At 36.0% G+C, this 19642-nt stretch overlaps 1 protein-coding gene across 3 annotated transcripts in view; it reads right to left on the bottom strand.

Annotated features, from left to right (window-relative positions):
* LOC111046226 (discoidin domain-containing receptor 2) overlaps nucleotides 1–19642 on the bottom strand; it is a 140739-nt gene that overhangs the window by 56814 nt on the left and 64283 nt on the right. For all 3 annotated transcript variants that reach the window (XM_039430341.1, XM_039430344.1, XM_039430345.1), the window contains exons 3-4: nucleotides 19241–19346; nucleotides 4080–4311 (exon numbers count right to left, since the gene is read on the bottom strand). In XM_039430341.1, coding sequence (XP_039286275.1) covers nucleotides 4080–4311; nucleotides 19241–19346 — 338 coding nt within the window. The remainder of the gene's footprint in view (nucleotides 1–4079; nucleotides 4312–19240; nucleotides 19347–19642) is intronic.

The following is a 19642-nucleotide window of genomic DNA, read 5'->3' as shown; positions in this document are numbered from 1 at the left end:
ATGGTTGGCAGTATGTTCAAAGTTTATATTAAACGTTCAAAGTTCATATCAAGAGTATGGTAGTGAAAGTGATGATACAAGTATGAGCGATTTGGATGTTAATGGAATTCAAATTCCATAACGTAGAATAAAATTGAAATGTGTAACTAATTAGAATTGGATAGAGATTGGAACTAAGACATAAAAAAGCGAATTGGTTGTAATGAAAGTCATACATTGATACATATTGTATGGGCAATGCTAGCAATGAAAAATACTCATGGGATCATGGAGAGGCTTGGATATGGCAGTTCAATTTGACTCCCTATCCATTGGAGGCAAAAGCAATACAGCTCGCATAATTTGAATATGAATAATTAATTTTGGTGGCTACAATTAATTATTATTCTGGATGTTGACCAGTTTCTCTCGGGAATGAATATAATTACAGTATTGCTCATATTCATCCGGCGGGGTTCAGTGATCTAGCATTGATTCATCATGCGATTCAGAGACTACTGATTGAATCACATTTCCTGTCATAGTCAATGATGAACAAGGAGTCAAGAAGCTATTAAAAAAGAATAAAGTCCTTACTCTTTTATCGCTTCTCAACTCAGTTCTTCTCTCCTTTTCTACCTACTTCAATCCCTTATATAGAAAATGCTGCTGAATTTATCAAGTATGATTCTAAATGAAGAAGGGGGAGGAGCTTCTGGACTGTTCTGTTTGGAAAACTTTACATATCTACCTCTACCCCAACAATGCATGAATCATAATATCATGAAACAAGTTTGTATTTTTTCCTTTAGAGCTACTTTTGAATATACATAAAAATATAAATATGAATATAAAGAAAAATTCCAATCACTTGATAATGGCATTAGTAGCCGAAACATGTCATGACGAAATAATTTAAAAAGGGTACTCAGATTTATATTTCTATTTATAATGATAATCATGTACTATTTTCCAGTACATTAAACAACATTATCACATGGTAGGATCCAATTTTATTAATTTATTTCATGTTAATGGCTGAAAAATATTCACGATGTCCCACGAAGAGGTTTAATTTTATATTACGTGCCTATTCATGCACCAAACGTTTTCAAATTTTAGCCAGTTTACAAAGTAGGTTCTAAAAATATTTTGGGAAAATTTCAGCTCCCTAATTTTCGTAGAAACAAAATGGCGACATATTGAAAATATTACCAATTTGCTTCTTAGAAAAACTATTGCCGCCATTTTGTTTCTCCGAAAGATCGGGAGCTGAAATTTTCCCAGAATATTTTTATATTTTTAGAACCTACTTTGTAAACTGTGTAGGATTTTAAAAAGTTCGGTGCATGAATGGGCACGTAATATAGAATAAAACGTGTAAACCTCTTCGTGGGACACTGTGTATATTGAATGAATACATTTTATATCGATGCATGTAATGTCATTGAAAAATGTCACCATAAACTTTAGGCCTATGCACTTCTCAGTAATGGAATTACATATTTGATACATTTAATGTACTTCCTATAACACGTCCATGCGTGATAATGAATAGAATAATCACTTGTATCATCATCATCAGATACTTTACATTATCATTATCACATTTACAACATATACAACATTTCCATCACTCTGAAAATTTTATTTCACATTGGTGAAGAAATGATACTTTCGAAAATATAAAGAAATACACTTACATAGCGTGCTCTCTGTCTATGGAAGGGGAAATGTTGAACTGTTTATCGTAATACCACAAACCTTCAAGCAATTTCACATCTCAAAACAATGGACAAATATATTCAGCTACCCAATGTTCGAGCTTTCAATCTACTAGAGATTGAAGATGGTGTAACAATCAAAACTAGTAAATCAGTTTGTTTGTAGAAAATAAGTTGTTTCGACAATAGTCGTCTTCATTCAATATCACGTCGCTTGAAATATGGTTCGTAGCCATTGATAAAATACATGGCCTCTACACTGTTTCTCCAAGGAAGAAGCTTTTTTTCAACTATTTTAATCAGATTGTTTTAATAAATCAGTTGTTCCGACAATATATTTATAGTCCTTTTCATTCAATATCATGTCGCTTGCGCTATGGTTGTTGCCATTGATAGGATACTCATAATACATGGCCTCTACACTGTCTCTTCATGGAAGAAGCTAATTTCAACTGTGGCCAGACTTTGCAGTGAAACTCACCTGACTGAATGGAGCGACTAATCTGCATAATCTGCAACAGGTACGGGTGAGTGGGCAGCAGCCCTACATTAGCCGACAAAATCGATACTTTAAGCTGGTCTTTGGCCATCGTGTTGAGCAAGTATTACACGCTTCGTCTCTGCTTTCTATGGAGCACCATTCAAACTCAGCTCTCGTATGGAAAGTAATGAGTTCCGAACGCCATTCATAATGTTAGAAAAGCCCTCCTTATTATAGGAGTTGACTTTTGAAGTTGGTCGGTATCTCATGTATCAACATCGTAACGGGTCATTTCGAGGATAGAGATTGAAATTACAAAATTACAGTAACGTGGAAGTTGGAAATTTTGGTTTGAGCTACAGAATGGGGTTGTATCACATTTCATGTAAATGGTGGGTGTATTCTCATCTCTGGTTCTTGAACTCTATTGACTACAATGCAATTTATATTTGAATTTATTGTCGAGTTTTTTTACGTACGCACATTCTACAATTGATTAGGAAATGAGAGAGTAGAGTAAATAATATGACAAATGTAATTGAATACAATGTTTGTTGTATCCTCATCCTATTGAGGAAAGTTTCCTTGTCATTTGAAGCATAATCATCATAAGAGGAGGATATTCCTTGAAGAAATTCATCCACTACTCTCTCAACAATTTAGAGGGGATATCGATTGATGTGCGGTTCCACCAACCTCAGTCAAGACTTTTGAACATGGTCAAATCAGGTACGCTTCACGAGGGCACTTGAGTGGAATTATGACTCAGTGCGAGAGGTACTATCAATAATATTCTAGTGCACACTTGTAAATCGTACCCAGCTTGACCATGTTCAAATATCTTGAACGAGCTTGGTGTAACCACATACAAAATAAGTAATAACTACTTTATTATAGTAATTATTGATTCACTTCCTCTATGGTGTAACCGAAAATAAGTTTTAAAAGAGGAATTAAAGTAAAATAAACGAGGTTCATTCGATAAATCAATATGTTCAAACACAGAGAGAAGTATAGATTAATCCGCATTATCCTATAGGTGGGCTACTGAATAGTTATATTGAACCAACTTTAACCACAGAGTTATTTGGGAAATCCAAAATACGTTTAAACACGGATACTCATAGAAGCAGAGATCAACTAGAATTTGTCTATAGGGTGGTCTAAAGGTGCGTACAGATATAAGCGCCGCGAACATGAGCAATTCATTTTTAATCAGCTGACTATATCTGTATTTTTACAGAAACGGTAAGATACAGATATAAAAAGCTTGGCATCAGCTGATTAAAAGTGAATTTCTCATGTTCGCGGCGCGTATATCGGTACGCACCTTAATAGTTTTCTGAGCCTCAGACTAATTTCAACTAACTACAACCACTAATATTTATGAAGAATATTTGCACTTTTTCAGTGCAATAACCAGAGAGAAATATCTATCAATATTGTCTGCTGTAGCAAACTGGTTTACTAGTTATACAAATTTCTGATTAACTGGACTGTAATTTTAATCGATTCAATATATTCCGGCAGAAAAATACTAATGAATCCATTCATGATGCAATGAAAAACAAATCAACTAACAAGTCGAACTATCCTGTCAACGAAGGCAACTATGCAAACCGACTGAACTTGAAAGTAGTACAAGACAAACAATTAAACAATTATGCACTAGAGTGCGCCAGTAGACGGGGAAGGTTGAACCTAACTACTTAGCGCCAAACTCCATTGAATTAAAACGGCGTCAACATTTACAATATCAATAAAACTTCTGTCTTGGAAGAACCAGAAAACGATGAAACATAGATTTATCATGATTGTGATAAAAATTAATAATTGTAGCGAAAAAGATTATCATGATAGTAATATAAATAGATAATTGTAGCGGAATGACTCACCTCTTGGCCCTTGTTGTCATGATAGCGCACCCACTTGCCAAGCCGTGGTCGCCAGTACTCGAGGAGGTAGGCCTCGGCATACTCCTGGCCCTGGCCATTGCCGAAGCGGCCCTGCGTCTCCACCGCCGTGATCACCCTCACCGAGTGCAGGTCCACCTCCAGCCACTCCTTCGGCTCGGCTGTCACCTGCATCTTCGGACACCAGGCGCCTCCTCCCACTTCTGTGCGGACCCTGTCAATCGACAAAAAATGAATTTAATACACAATTTTGTATTTACACAAGTTTATTCTAATGGAATTCAACAAGAATCAATTATTCACATCATGAATTACCCTCGAAAAAATTAACTTCTTGTATTTACACGTTTTTATAAAACGGGAAATGGAATTCAATGGTTTGCATCATGAATTAATTACCCAACCATCATACAGAATAGGTGTGAGTTGACACGATTATCAGAGCGAAGATGTATTACTGATAATTCTATTCAAGAATCAAAATCCAGTATCAACACTGATTGAAGGGTTTTGAGTGAGAAAATCAAAACGATACCGAAGTGTAATAACAATATCACCTGAACTGAAAAGTTCTGGATTCTAAATTGAGGTGGGAAATGGTAAACCTGTTTGATTTTCTTGTCACACTTGTTTGATTTACTCCGTCAAAGTCATTAACGTTTTTACTACATTCATTCATAGTTTGCTCCAATGACAATCAACCATTCATCATACATACTTATACATACATACTACATACTACATACATACATACATACTTCTACATACTACTACATACATACATACATACATACTACTCACCTACATAGCTTTGATCAGTATTATTCAATTGATTCCCTCAGGAATGGTCTAGTAGTCTGGTGATTATTCCTGCTAAGTAGTACCAGAGACAACTGATACACGATAACTGGGATACAAAGATAACTTACGCTATCTTTTCTCTATGGTAGTACTGTGTAGAAAATTTCAGAATCCACAAATTAAATCAAATTTGGAGAATTCGTTGAATCACTTCTTTTGCTCATTTATTTATCCTTTCTTTTATTCTCACGACTCAATTCATTCTTATTTAATCAAATTCAATACACTACTTGGTATTAAAAAGGTATCGAAGATCGAAAAATGTAGATTTTCTTGAATTCTCAACCTTTTTTCTATTAAATCTCTATTTTCCTCATCTACCTCCATCCAACTCTCACAATTCGAATCACCAAACATCGCATTAAAGCTGTAATCTGAAAATTTGTAATTTGCTGGCTCACTTTTTTGCTCATTTATTTATCCTTTCTTTTATTCTCACGACTCAATTCATTTTTATTTAATCAAATTCAATCCACTTTGTATTAGGTATCGAAGATCGGAAAATGTAGATTTTCATCAATTCTCAACCTTTTTTCGTTTCAATCTCTATTTTTCTCATCTCCCTTTTCTCAACTCTCACAACTCAAATCACCAAACATCGCATTAAATCTGTAATCTGAAAATTTGTAATTTGTTAGCTCTTCTACTTGAACCTTCTTGTTTTCTTTTCTCTCACTTTCTTCAATCCTTCTTCAGTCTCCCTTCTCCATCAACCATGTTTTACGAGTACCTATCTCAGCCAGAATTCAGTATACACATCGCACTCACAAAATCCTCTCCAATAGCTTCGATCGAAGAGGGGCTTTGGCCATGCTCATACAGCGGCAGTGATGTGCTTCGCCTTCATTCTTGCTGCTAAGTAAGTTGGCTATTAGTGAGATTAAAGCTTAACCTATGACTCACGATGGCACAAGTGAATGAACGAGTTGAGATCCTCTTTCTCTCTCAGAATTCATCACATTCTTTCCCTCTTGCACTCACTCTCACCTCACTTTGGCATCCTTCTCTTTCTGAGGGAACTGAGAAAGCGCATCTAATGGTGAGGCTTTTTATTAAAGCCGCTAGGGAATAATCAGCCGTGAATGGATTACTCTAATCACATGGGCATACGCCCACAGCCCTCTCTCTCATCCACTTTCAAACGACGGCCCTCAGTACTCGCTCTTTGAGTTTGTTACATTTGGGAGTTGTGAATGGGAGAAATAAGTCGAGTATCGTGTATCATGACAATGGTTGGGTAAATCACACTCAGATGTTGAATGGGAACGAAAAACTCCGATTAAAGGAATAGAGATTGATGTTTCGTGATGATAATGAGTTCAATGCTATTAATAGTAGAGGATAATGCTTGTGTTTTGACAGGAAAATCCCATGATGATGAGATTTTGTCGATACTGTACTTGACATTTCTCAAATTAAGAATAATAGGAGTTCAGAGTAGAATCTTTTAATTTTTTTCAATCCTCAATTTCATGTGTTGATTGAATTGATATTAGAGACTTCTTGAATAAAAGTATGAGCTGATAAATCATTTTTCATCTTCATCATCATCCGTCTCATCCGCACACATGAGCTTTCTGCTTGAGCGTGGGAAATGGGAAGTGCGAGGGTAAATTATGAGATAATCAAACGTCTATGTATCTGGCCGGCATAAGATTATGTAAATAATACAATAAAAACATGTCCGAATATTGTAATGAGTTGAAATAATAATATAAAGTATTGGACAGTGATCTGCAGATTGATATCAATCGAGCATGATAAACTAGCAGTCTTACTAGAAGAAACACACACAGATTCAGTCAGGCTTTCATGCTGTAGGTCTATTGATTTTAATATATTGCCTATATGAAATATCAATCATAATATGCATAAAATTTTTCTATTTTTTATGTGACGTATTTTAAGTTTCCATTAAAACGAACTTCACTCACTAAAACGAATCTCCTGACTCATCTGCTAGGAATAGTGGAATAAAGTGAAAAGTGACCGAGCACTGAAAAGTGAGTAGTGTACATCACTTATTGGGTTGGGGCTTCTTTCGTCAATAGCAAAGCGGGTTGCCCAGCCCCGAAAGATAAAGTAAGTTGCGGCAATAAGTAGCCGAGCCAGGAATCCAACGTGTGAATGGCGCAGCGCTTGTACAATAAGACCTTCGACGACAAAGGAGTGCATTTGCTACTTAGGATCGCTTATTTGGTTTAGTTCTTGTGTGTTACATAAGAGGCTTTCCAACTGCTGCTCTCTCTCCTTTCTTTCTCCTTCCCCCAATTTGCTTCTTTTTCCTTCTTCTGGTCCCGTACTTTGCCTCTTTCTCCCACCCTTTGCCCGCGCTTAAGTGCTTTGTGCACTTTTTGTTGAGATCGGCTTACGGCCCCTACACGCTTCTGTCAGTAACCAAGAAAAAATTTCACTCTTCTTTCCAATCGCTCTCCTAAGCGTCAACCAATCACACTTCTTCGATTTCCCATCTCACTTTCTGCTATTTTCGATTGGTATTGTTGTTTTACGCATTTAGTTTTTTGCCTTTAGTAGCTTGAAATCTGATGTACTTCGAACAGAACTATCAAATATAGGGTCGTTTTTGTAGAGTACTTCTCAATTTTAGATCAGACATCCCTATCAATATTTGAGTAGAAGCAAACCTACATTATTTTTTTGGTACATTTAACACTTCAGAGTTGAATTCTTGAAAATATAGTAATCATGTTTAGCTAATTGTAAGTCAAATAGGGCCAGTTGAAGAGAAAAATAATAGAGTTTTTACATATCATTTTTCAATGATAGCTGGGAAACACTAGCTATCTATTATCATAGAATTATTCCAATCAGACTTTGGAATAAGTGAGTGGTTTTTTATTTTGTATAGGTAGTCACATTCCATAATATACAAGTTATTGTGACTAATATAGTATTTCTCCATGCTGAAATACATGATATGTAGCGTTCAATATTGGAATGCATGGAAACTCATCACCAGAAAATCGATTTCAAAATAACATGCAAGTTCGAGCCAAAATTTATTTAGATGTACCCACTTATTTAGATGTATAAACTTGGATTGAGAATGAAAAGTGGAATTTACATAATGATTTGTGATAATGCATCTAAATCTCACTAGATTATTGAAATTCACCTTTTAATAAATGAAGATTAAAAATTTACACTGAGAACTATTTTTATTCCACCTTAATAAAACTTTTCACTTGAAATCATCAGATGCACCGACAGCAGATCTGCTGTTTCCGATGCACTGTTTATGGAAGCCCCAAGCATTCCATGCCCACATATTTTCTGCAACCCTTGCATAATTCCAGATTATCATTTGAGGTGTGGTTTACTCTCGACAAACGCTCGTGTTTGTGTAGCGCGTCATTCTCTGCAGCCATTGACGCGCCACTCACATATTCCAAGTTTTTGCTTAACCGCCCTTATAATCAAATACTCTGAATACTTCAGCTTGTCTCCAAATTCCATGGGTCACAAAACAGCTACCTACTCCTTTCAAGTCGTGTACCCTTCCACGCCAACAGCATGTCATTCTCTTTTATGATTTCACCTTTGACAACGACAAATTCCTGAGGAGTTACCCGAGCAGACAGAAAATAATGTCAAAGGTTATTTTTTTAGAATATCGGAAAAAAGCGTATTGCAAGGACAAGTACTCACAAAGACTTGTGAGTTTTTATTGATTTTCTAAAGATAGGTGTAAGTTCTTGTCCAGACATGTGCGAGTATTGTCTTGACAATACAATGAATGATTATTCTTTATAGATAGTAGAACGCCACAAATGACTCATGACAATTGTGAAATCATCCTCACCCATCACAGCACCAGGAAATTTATTGTTTTTCCATGTTATAGATTTCGAATATCTCTGATTTTTTGCACAATCTTCCAGATCTAATAATGGATAACCAACTGGAGTTGGAATGATACGTTTCTCTAACATACTCCCATATATAACCGAGAACATGAATCCAACATGGATATCTGAAATTAAAGTTAGCTCAGGTATAAAAATTTATTTATTTATTATTATTTTACAAAGGCGACTTTCTAGGAGTATTTTTAGCCTAGGTGATGATGATGATGATGATGATGGGATGAATGATAATACAATGAAGATAGAGTTATGAATGAATAAAAATTATAGGCTAAGCTATACACTTGATTTGAGTCCACTTTTCAGTCCAGAAATAAATAAACTAGAAATTCTGAATTTGATTTTATTAAAAACCGAATATAATAGAATTATATTCAAAATGGAGTTCAGTTCAAGAGTTTATCAAGATTTTTAATTCAAATGGAATGTAGAACGAGAAACCTCATTCACTGACAAAATTGTGAAATTTCAAAAGGATGTTCACTCGATAGTGTTGCAGTCTTCTATAAAAATAGTTAGTTCTATATAGGTAGTGGACGTGAAGGTCAACAATTTGACGAGAGAAAAAGCACTATACCAAAATGGTAGACCAAAACAGCGTTATACCATAGAGATTTGCCCCCGGCTCTTAGAGAAAAGCTGAGATGAGCATTTTCTGTATCATTTTGTTGCAAACATGTTTATTCCATTGCGACTCTAATCAGATTGCAAGCAGAGGTATGAGTGCAGCCTGAGTAGTGTCTCATGTTCATTCCATAATACTCACAACTCCTTATACCTGGAATAAGCCCTGAACTAACTCAACAAACGTTGAGTCCCACGCAAGAGAATGTACAAAAGTGATTACTGCATGGGATGAGAATGTATGATGAGAAGTAGATATACTCGTACATGTGAGCTTCAAGTTTGTAGATGTTCTCTCATGTAGAGATCAGATCCAGTAAAGCAGCTTATTATTGCCAATTATTCGTAATAAGAAAAGTGAAGTGTGTTCAGGATTTTCGAACGAAAGTTATCGTGAAATGAGGATACTTGAGACTTATTATTGAAAGTCAAGAATTAATACCAGGATATATTACAATACATTATGTGAAATGTTGAAAACTTTAGCTTTTGATGATCTTTACAAGTAAGAGTAATAATTATTACATATCGGGTTCAAAGAATATTCACTCTCATCATAGGTTTCTTATTCCTTTATTTATTTCTCATATTATCCGTTATTCCTTTAACCAATGTAATATGGTTTTCATATGCATCCATCTATTCATTATACCACCCAGCCATAACATGATTTTTTATCATTTCCGAATATTAAGTTGTAAATACAAGCATAATCTATTGTATTTTTGGATACAGTTTTACCAATGTTAGGTTTATTGTACTCTATCATCTATTTTGAAATTTCGAGGTTTCTTCACTTGCTCCATTTTGGAAAATTCATTTGCATAGTAATCCAGTGTTTATTGATATTGTTATTGGAAATATGTCATCCGATTTGAATTAATATATGCGGAATACAAGGGGTCTAAGTGATATTTTTCATTTTTTTGAGTTAGCTACAGTAATCGATAGCTGAAAGAGGTAAAAATCTAGTATACAAGAGGTATAAGCGTAGGTCTAATCAGTGCTGACATCTGGTGTAAAATTTTCAAACTACATTTTCAAACAGCTGTTTTTTTGATTAAACAAGGGGTCCAAGTGACTTGGATCCCTTGTTTACAGTTCAACTGTTGCTCGTATCCATTAAATTAAATTCAACCTTGATTAAGTCACGTCACCAAGCTAAAGATACCTTAAGAACCAATTAGCGAATCAGATAATATTGCAATGAGGTCATTAATCATTGTTCAGTTGCTGGTAAATTTGATAGATTCATGTGTAGCTAGACAATAGAGTTTTATTTGGTGAACAAAGGGTACAAGTGATACTTCTTATTTAGCTGATAATTGAGAAAGGAGAGCAATTTGAAACATGAAACTGTACATTTAATTTGGTAAAAGTGTACTGAATAGTTATAGGAATAGGTGAATATCATTTTTATATTCATTTCATGAATGAAGAATTAATAAATGTGAGTAAACTTTAGGCTCAATTTTCTCGAAACTAACAATATGTCACTTGGACCCCTTGTATTATAACGGTCAGCTGTGTTTGAAATCAGTGTTTAAAATGACGTGGAAGCTGAAATTTTCTAAATTTCGTGGGGAGAAGCGTCATGAGATTGTGGACTACATTTCTACAAAGTAGAAGTACATGAGAACAAAACAATTCACAAAGTAACTACAATTACAATAATCAACAACAATTGGAATATGATCAGGACAAAATATATCGAATCATGATTGATTGTCATTACATACGGCAAGATTTGAAGTAGAAATTCTGAAGACCACACATTACTACTGCAACTGTTTATGACCTATTCAGTATGACATAAATCATAAGGATTTCTATTCAAAACTCTCTTCAATTGTTATAGTGGAGTTTAACAGCTTCAATGCAAAATGAACAAAAGGAGGTTGGTAATACATTGCAAATGGATGAGTGAATACATCGGTGTCCAGATTGAAATATGAATAATTTAATAGAGGAATTTAGAATGGAGAAAGGCATTTACCCGCTCGCTCAGGTCTCACATCATGAGGCTCTAGTAATATTACTTTTGACATTCATTACCATGCCAGGATAGCTGTCTCATCCATTTCAATACTTTGCCATTACGATTGTAAATTCAAATCAGCCATTCTCCAACTTCTATTGCTCTTCCTTCTTCCTCTATCTCTCCCACTCTCCTTTCTCTTCATCGTTTCCCTAATTTGACTATCTCCTTCTCTTGTTGTGTCGTACCCGTCAAGTTTGAATAGGAGACAATATGATCTTAATGATACAGTGCGCTTGAATGCGAGTAAATGAGAGAAAACATCTGTAGGGTATACCCTCCTTATTTAGCCAAATATGGAACCGCGATCATAATATCTGGACCGCCTAAATACAGTTATCAAACCGACTTCTCATCATTTTCTTACTCATTGGGAATGGGCCTGAATTCTGATTCCGTTCATCCAACTCACTGACAACAATCTACCAGTCATCACCCGCTTTGACGACCCATTCCATCACAAGAATATTAATGGAAATCCTACAACTCCCAGTACTAACACATTTATATTAAGAGCAAGAGAGTTTCATTTCAGACTGTCAGCATTGGTAGAAAGGGAAGCTCAGGTATTATACTAATGAAGAATGCTGACAGTTTGGAGTGAATCCCTCTATAGTCCCCATCAATCTTCTATCCATTAACAATGTCAAGTGTTGTCATAATGTTATTTATATTCATAGTTCAAAGCTGTAAAACAATGACGGCATCATACAGATTTGCATTACAACATTCAATTCAAAATAGACCAGCATTACAATGCATCTATCCTGCGAATTGAACCTTGTTTATAGTCTATAAGGATCACCACTCGGACCACTTTGTATGTCGCGCCAAATGTCGTTCAATACTTTGACATTCACTCAAAACTATCAGCATTGGTTGAATATGAAGCAATGATGTCATTTATAAGGAGTGGTAACATTTTCAAGTGAATCCCAATAGAAACTATTGGATATGAGCTACAAATTATAACGCAATGCCAAATAACTTGTATTGACTATGAAATATGACCTACAGTCTCCTATTAGATAGAAACGGTACGGTACTGTTATGACTCTCTTGTTCCACAGCTATTTATCATGCGTAAAGTAACAGTGATTGACAAGACAATTGCTGAATGGAGAGGAGTTATCTGACAAGATTGTAATATGTAAAGAGTATGTGTAGGAAATGTCTTAGAGTAATAGTTTTTATATACAATAGTGCAGTATTATAAAAATATAGAGAATCCTAGAAACGTTAATTGCATGTTGAGTTGGTGTTGTAGAACTATCATACATATGAATTAACTGGAAATAATCTGAAAACTCCCTCCAATTGAAGAAGTTGATGGTTATGATGTGAACAAACAGAGAAGAGAAAACTGGCAAAGATGCTTTGCTTAGGTATTAGGACTTTAGCTCCGAAGAGCATTAAATGTTCGCTCTTCAAAATGAAAGCCTATCCTTCATTTTCACTATTAGATTTGGTGTTCCCAATAGGAGGAAGAGTGAAGGAATTGAGAGAGCGTATTTCCCAATAACTATTCATAAGATACGAACACGTTTTTTTATTCCTCTTACATGGAATTAACTGATGACGTTCTATTCTATTTGTTTCTCTAGATTGACATGGTAGTTGAAGCAGCTTAACTGGGTTGTATATTATATATGGTTGATTACATTGTACTACTTCCAAACTCCAGAGCTTATTGATTCCTATAAGAAGATTCCTATTTTGAGAAGAATATAATTTACTACTTCATCGATTTCCCAATGAACAATAGTTCATTATTGATAAATTCGTCTCTGACATAATATTTCAACTCCACTCCAACAGATTCCATGTATTGTTCTCCACATACTCCCACACACGGGCCAAAGTATAATTTTGCAAGTGTCAGTCAGTTAAAAGAACGACTCCAATAACCTATTAATCAGACGCCTTATTCATTCATCAATGATTCGAAAACCTTTTATTGAATCAAAGCTCTATTCAACAAGGAGTAACCTTAGCAGTGGTGAAGACCTTACAAGGAGGTGGATCCGCTGATAGACACTTCTTAAGATAACACAGCAACGAATCACTTTCTATTAGTTATTGAATCCGAAGTTGATGACGGATTCAGGCCTTAAAAACGTCATCGCGTGCGATAAAAGATGCAAATTGAAAACCGGTCGATCATCAACTCGCCATTCAACTTCCCATATTTGTCCAAATCTACTCTTTGTCAATTTATCAGAGAGGACGGTTCCAGAAAGAATAATAATTATTGGAACTGACAACTGACATTGCTTTGTCTGCACACCCAACCAATCAATTTCTGTTGTGAATTCCATGATCTCAGTTCACATCAACGATTCTTACTGGAAGTAAAACTGTTATTTAAATTGATAAAGAGAGCTTGCAGAAGAGAACTTGAGTGGAGCCGGTGATTAGAATAGGTATTAGGAACAGACTAAAATTTTGACAGCATATCATCGACAGCAGAATCAATACACTCATTTCCAACTAAATCAATGGAAAGGCATGGAGAATACATTAATAATGAAGATAAATAAATCATATATTTGTCTGGAATACGGCCAGTTATCCAAGGATGCTGTAATTAAGAAACATTTACAAACACTTCAGTGAAAAATAGCATGTTATATTTTGTGAATTGGAGAAATTGGAACACTGGAACTAGCTGAACAGCGGAAACTTCAAACACTTTAAAATTGGAAAAACACACTGTATGCTGTAGCTGTACATTATTGATATTCTGGCAACAAAATATTGCTCATCATGAGAATAATCGAGCTCCAATAATGAATCTCCAATACGCTTCTCAACAATATCCAAAAGAAAATTCCCCCATCTCCTTTCATCATACGATTTCCCACAAAAGAAATCAATCGACGTTCGTCCCAACACAGTAAGCGATCAGATTAGATTTTCCATTTTCCTAAACAGGCTCCACACCTCGACACCCTATTTTCCCCCAGTCGTTTAACTATTGTGCAACTATTTTGTAGGTGTTTTCCGAACGATATTGAGGCCGGGAAAGCTCGATCTTGCGGAAAATTGGCTCGGGTCAAGTGCGGTGAACACAGCAAGAAAATAGAAACCCGGCCGGGCGGGGTTCGTGAGGTTCACTTCAAACTGTCAGTGTTCCTCATTAGGTAACATCAAAGGTTTTAATTCTACTAATGCTGACAGTATGAAGTGGGTTCTACTGCAGCGGGTTGCTTGCACATACTGTCAGACCTCTTTACTATAAAACATGGAAGCTCCCTATTCAATCAATGCTGACAGCATGCTGTGAAGCAGGTTGCCTGCTAAGCCCCTGGCTTCAAGTTGCACATTCGCCTGAAAGGATTGGAGGCCCAGCAAGCATTGGGGCTTGCCTGTGCTCAAGGGCAAATGCCTGTTCTTCTGGAAACTCAGAAGCCATATTGCAATTTATTTTTGTAGTCCAATCGCACTTCTGTTGCATTCAACGGTACGGTCTGTTGTTTTGTTGGTTACAATAATTAAACTCGCGGTTATTCAACCAATTTCTGGGTTGTTTGAGGATATGGAAAAATGGGTTCAATTATTTTTGTGTTCATTGAGAGAGTTACACAATAATTCTTTCAATCCATCGTTGAATAAATTGATGTTGGATAGAGAAGGCGATAGTTAGTTGCTTGTTGCCTCCAACTATTAAAAAACAGGGAACAAGTGAGTGAAAATCGGACTTTTAAAAATAGAACCGTCCAATGAAATTCAATTTTGAAATATAATTTCAGAATGTTCACCTGGGAGAGCATACCTGAGAGAAACTCTCAGCCTGAAAAGTTGTTGCGAATCGATACCATTCATGCCCACTGACAATCGTTCAATTTACGAGGACGGAAGATGCTACACATATCAACTACCTCAGGAGAATCTTCAATATTCCTCTAAGGAATAGAAATATTCCTTTCTAGGGCGTACTTGAGTTTTTAACCACTGTATTGGTATGGAAATTCTCTAATCTGTATTTGCTGAGTTGATTTTTAAGACAAACTGTTCTGATGTAAACAACAAATTTGAATTTGGATTTCTATTCTCTGAGAATCAACCACAAAAGTCATCAACATTTGTTTACAAACCGAATTCAATAATTCTTAGGCTTACTGTAACACAGAATACCGTCTGTGAGGGGTTTCATTGTTGGGTAATTTATGTTCGACAGTCAGTCGCTTATACGGGAGGCAGTGGAATATTTCATTTTCGTAAGGGGTAGCTATTCGCCGGCCGAATAGAATTTCGAAAACAGGAGTAGTAACGTCTGATAGGCCTGGAGTATGAGGAAGATGAGAAGAATGAATAAGTGGGAAAGAGAGAGAGAGGGAAACGTGGACGGAAGGAAAAGAAGAGATGTTATACCTTCTGTTTTTCTGCGGTTTCAAGACCCACGTCCCTCTTGACCAGAGCGGCTCAGGTAAATCCGAAAGTGTATCGGGGGACGAGCCCGTTCCCCTTTCAACGAGCCATTCCCTTTCCAAAACAGGCTTTACGGAAACGGCGGAACGTAACACGATTTCCTGTCTGGGAATTTAATGCGGCCCGAAATCGATTTCTCGAACATAAATTTTTGGAATACACTACAAAGAAGGGGAATAATATCGGAGTATGCCGGTGAGGTTATGCTATGCTGCACATAGACAGAGATGGAGTGATCAGGAACAAGAGAGAGCAAGAGAAACAGCCAAAAGGAGATTGATCGAAATGTCCTGCATCATTCTTTTGTTACGACTCAGACGTTTCGGTTGTCAGCATTTGCTACATTTCTGTATCGTTTCTTCTATTTCTCCACGATTCTCCCCAAGATTCCATGTATTCCATGGATGTGAAGCAAGTTTGATCAATCGCCTTGAATTTTTCTTCTCAAAATCATCATGTGTATCATCGGATGGTTGATTAGACGAGTATACATGATGAGCTACAAATAACGTACAAGAAAATTAATATTATGACTTCCAGTATTACAGTTCCACAAATTCTGAAACTATTCACATTTCTTGTCAAGCTCAGAGTGAATATTATTTTGAAAATGGAAGTTGTTTATATTTCGAAACTAAAAAAAAAATCATTTTTCAGTGTTTGCTGTTCCAAATTTCTATCATTGACATGATTTGAGGAGGAAAGATTAGACCTATACAGTACTAGCATCAAGAAAAAACCCTAGATCTTAACTGGTAAGTACATCCGTAACTACAGTCTTCCCTACGTAGCCTGATTTGTGTCATTTATAGTTTTTTTTTCATGCACATCACTTCACAGTCGGTTTAATTCAAATGACTACGAATTCTTCACTGATTCATCCTCTCGAAATGACTCAGCTAGGATCCAGTGGAAGCATGAAAGAGATTCCGCACTCTCACTTGCGTAATACCCTGCTCACCCTCAATAGAACACCTTGGGACTCTTATTACCTAATCGCTCCCACCCCGAATTCCTCTCTTCCCTCTCATTCTTGCAGCATTCACCCTCTACAATCGTTGATTACTTTCTTCTCTATGCTTCCTCACCCTTACTCACGCTCTCTCCATCTTTTCTTCTCTTTCAGGTTCTCTCATTCTCTCTCACTGTGTTGACTCTCCACCGAAACATACCCTCATTTTCCCAACCACCAATCAACCGAACCACGCGAATTTGTATGCAGTAGACGTGCTGATACTGTTCCACGTCCTAGTCAGTCAGAATTCCTCTCAAACAACACCAAAGCTTCCCACTCAACCAATTCTGACATATTCACGTGAAAATTACTCTAGGAGTTTCGTGCCCGATACCTTCTTCCTTCTTCTCACTTCTACATCTACCCTTCTCTTCTACATTGCTCCTTCCTTACTCCCTTCAACTTGTACCTAAAGTGTCCTCTTTGTCAAGAGCACGAGGGTTGATCGTCCCTCATGAACATGAGTTCCCGGATGTTTCTACAGACCTTTTTTTGTGCGACCATATGAAAGGTCTGAGTCATTACTCCCGTGCTTCCAACATTCATTCCTCAATAGTTTATTCGGTCTTCTGTTTCTAATATGAACTATTTCTCCTTGTTCAGCTTAATGGACAACAGAAATGTGATTCTTTATGAAAAATGCCAAGATAACCGAACCTACAGTAGAAAATCAATCATGATACATCCATGAATGGAATAAATCGTAGTAATTTTTTTGTTAAACATAACAATACAGGAAGATTGAGGACTATATAAATTTGAAAAATGAGACGGTGTGCGAGGGCCTACAGCAAGCACTTTACATAATTATAATTTCATCAAATGAGAAATAGTTGACATTTGCAGCTATTACACATACTTATCATTCATAGAGTGAGATTTATATCATGTCTTAAATCTTGCAAGTTATCATACTCAAATACTCAACTGATGAGTAACTGTATCCGCATTACATCCTCTGAGACAATGAATTCTGATATGATCCCGATAGTTGAACTAAATAAAAAAATAATTTTTAATAATGTGAGTTTGGGATATATATTGTTAAGCAATCTTTTGATTTCTTATAGATATTTTATGCTCTTTTATTCTCGATTTTCCTATTTTCTTTGAAATTTAGATTGTTATACTGGAAGATGAATGATTGTGACTCATTCGTCCAATTATTCCAATATTCTCGTATGTATTGTTTACAAATGCATTCTTATGATTTTCTTAATTCATGCATTTGTAAACAATACATACGAGAATATTGGAATAATTGGACGAATGAGTCACAATCACAATCATTCATCTTCCAGTATAAGTATAACAATCTCAATTTCAAAGAGAATAGGAAAATCGAGAATAAAAGAGCATAAAATATCTATAAGAAATCAAAAGCTAGCTCAACAATATGTATCCCAAACTCACAAAATTTCAACCACTGTATTATAGCAGAAGTTTTCTGTATACGAATGAAATAGGAACAGTGGCAGAGAAAAAGAGTTATAGTGTCTTGTCTTGCCCAGAGTCTATACAGTGACTATTAGGATTTGGGCGCAGCTATAATATGAGGCACTTTAATGGAGGAGGACTACTGGTGGTGAAAAGTTAATAGAAATACAGTAAATAAATTAGGATGTGGAGGAGGAGGAGGAGGAGGAGGAGGAGGAGGAGGAGTAGGAGGACGAGGAAGCCGCAGGCGGTTGTTACGAGACATTCAAGCTGTTTATTATCGGAGCTGTGCGAAATTTATTGCGTTCGCTTTTTTCACATTATTAACGGCCTTCTCTGGCTTTTTTCATGGCTTTCGCGTGATTCCGAATTCTTTCCACTGTTGACATTGTTCGGTGCCCTGCTTCCAGATACACATCATCAAGTCTCCTCTACACCACTGTTATCTCTGGCGTTTTCGCACTTTTCATTCCAAATGCTCATTGAGAACACTCTTATTATTTGTGGCTTTTGTGTTTGTTGAAAATCTGGTTTCAGGAGGAAATTTTAAGTTTTCGAGGACATTGATTAAATGATAATGAAAATTAAAAATCAAATGTAATATTTATGAATATTTAGCTTTGAGTATACACAAAATAGAATTGAAATACGTACTGGATAACTATGTAGTTGGGAATACTGATATGATAATATGAGATACAGTAGCACAATTTACCAAAGGTATCCAATCCAAGACAACAATAATTTAATTTAATTGCGCTACTTTATATGATAAGGATCACAAATAACAACTAGAAACATAGAACTCAATCAATGCTATGAGTATAACTTGAATATAATCAATTATTACCTGGCATGCCTTGGTCCAACATTGCCGCTATCGAAGGAAGAACTGGCAGTGATGTCATCATCAGGAATTCTGCCAGATTCCATTCCAAGAGCAATGTTACATGTTCCTGAAATCAAAACAAAATCTTCAACATATTTCATAGGTTTCCATAATTCTATTAGCAAAATCGCAGTATTTGTCACACACAACGTTCTTAGAGTGCTTTAGTTATCTGGGAACAATATATGTGAGAGACGAGTTAAAGGAACTCAGGGGATTTAGTGAACTTCGCTAAGATCTGCCTGAAATCAACTCAATTCAAGTCTTTTAATACTTGAAGTTTTGTTTCCTAGAGAGTTTTGAGTTTTCGGGAACTATTCTGGAAGAAAACCGCAATTGAAACTTGAGTAAAATGTACTTGAG

The sequence above is a fragment of the Nilaparvata lugens genome, chromosome 6 (genome assembly GCF_014356525.2).
Source record: "Nilaparvata lugens isolate BPH chromosome 6, ASM1435652v1, whole genome shotgun sequence".
NCBI lineage: Eukaryota > Metazoa > Arthropoda > Insecta > Hemiptera > Delphacidae > Nilaparvata > Nilaparvata lugens.
Note: the sequence above shows the minus strand (reverse complement) of the source record. Positions and strands in the feature narration are given on the sequence as shown.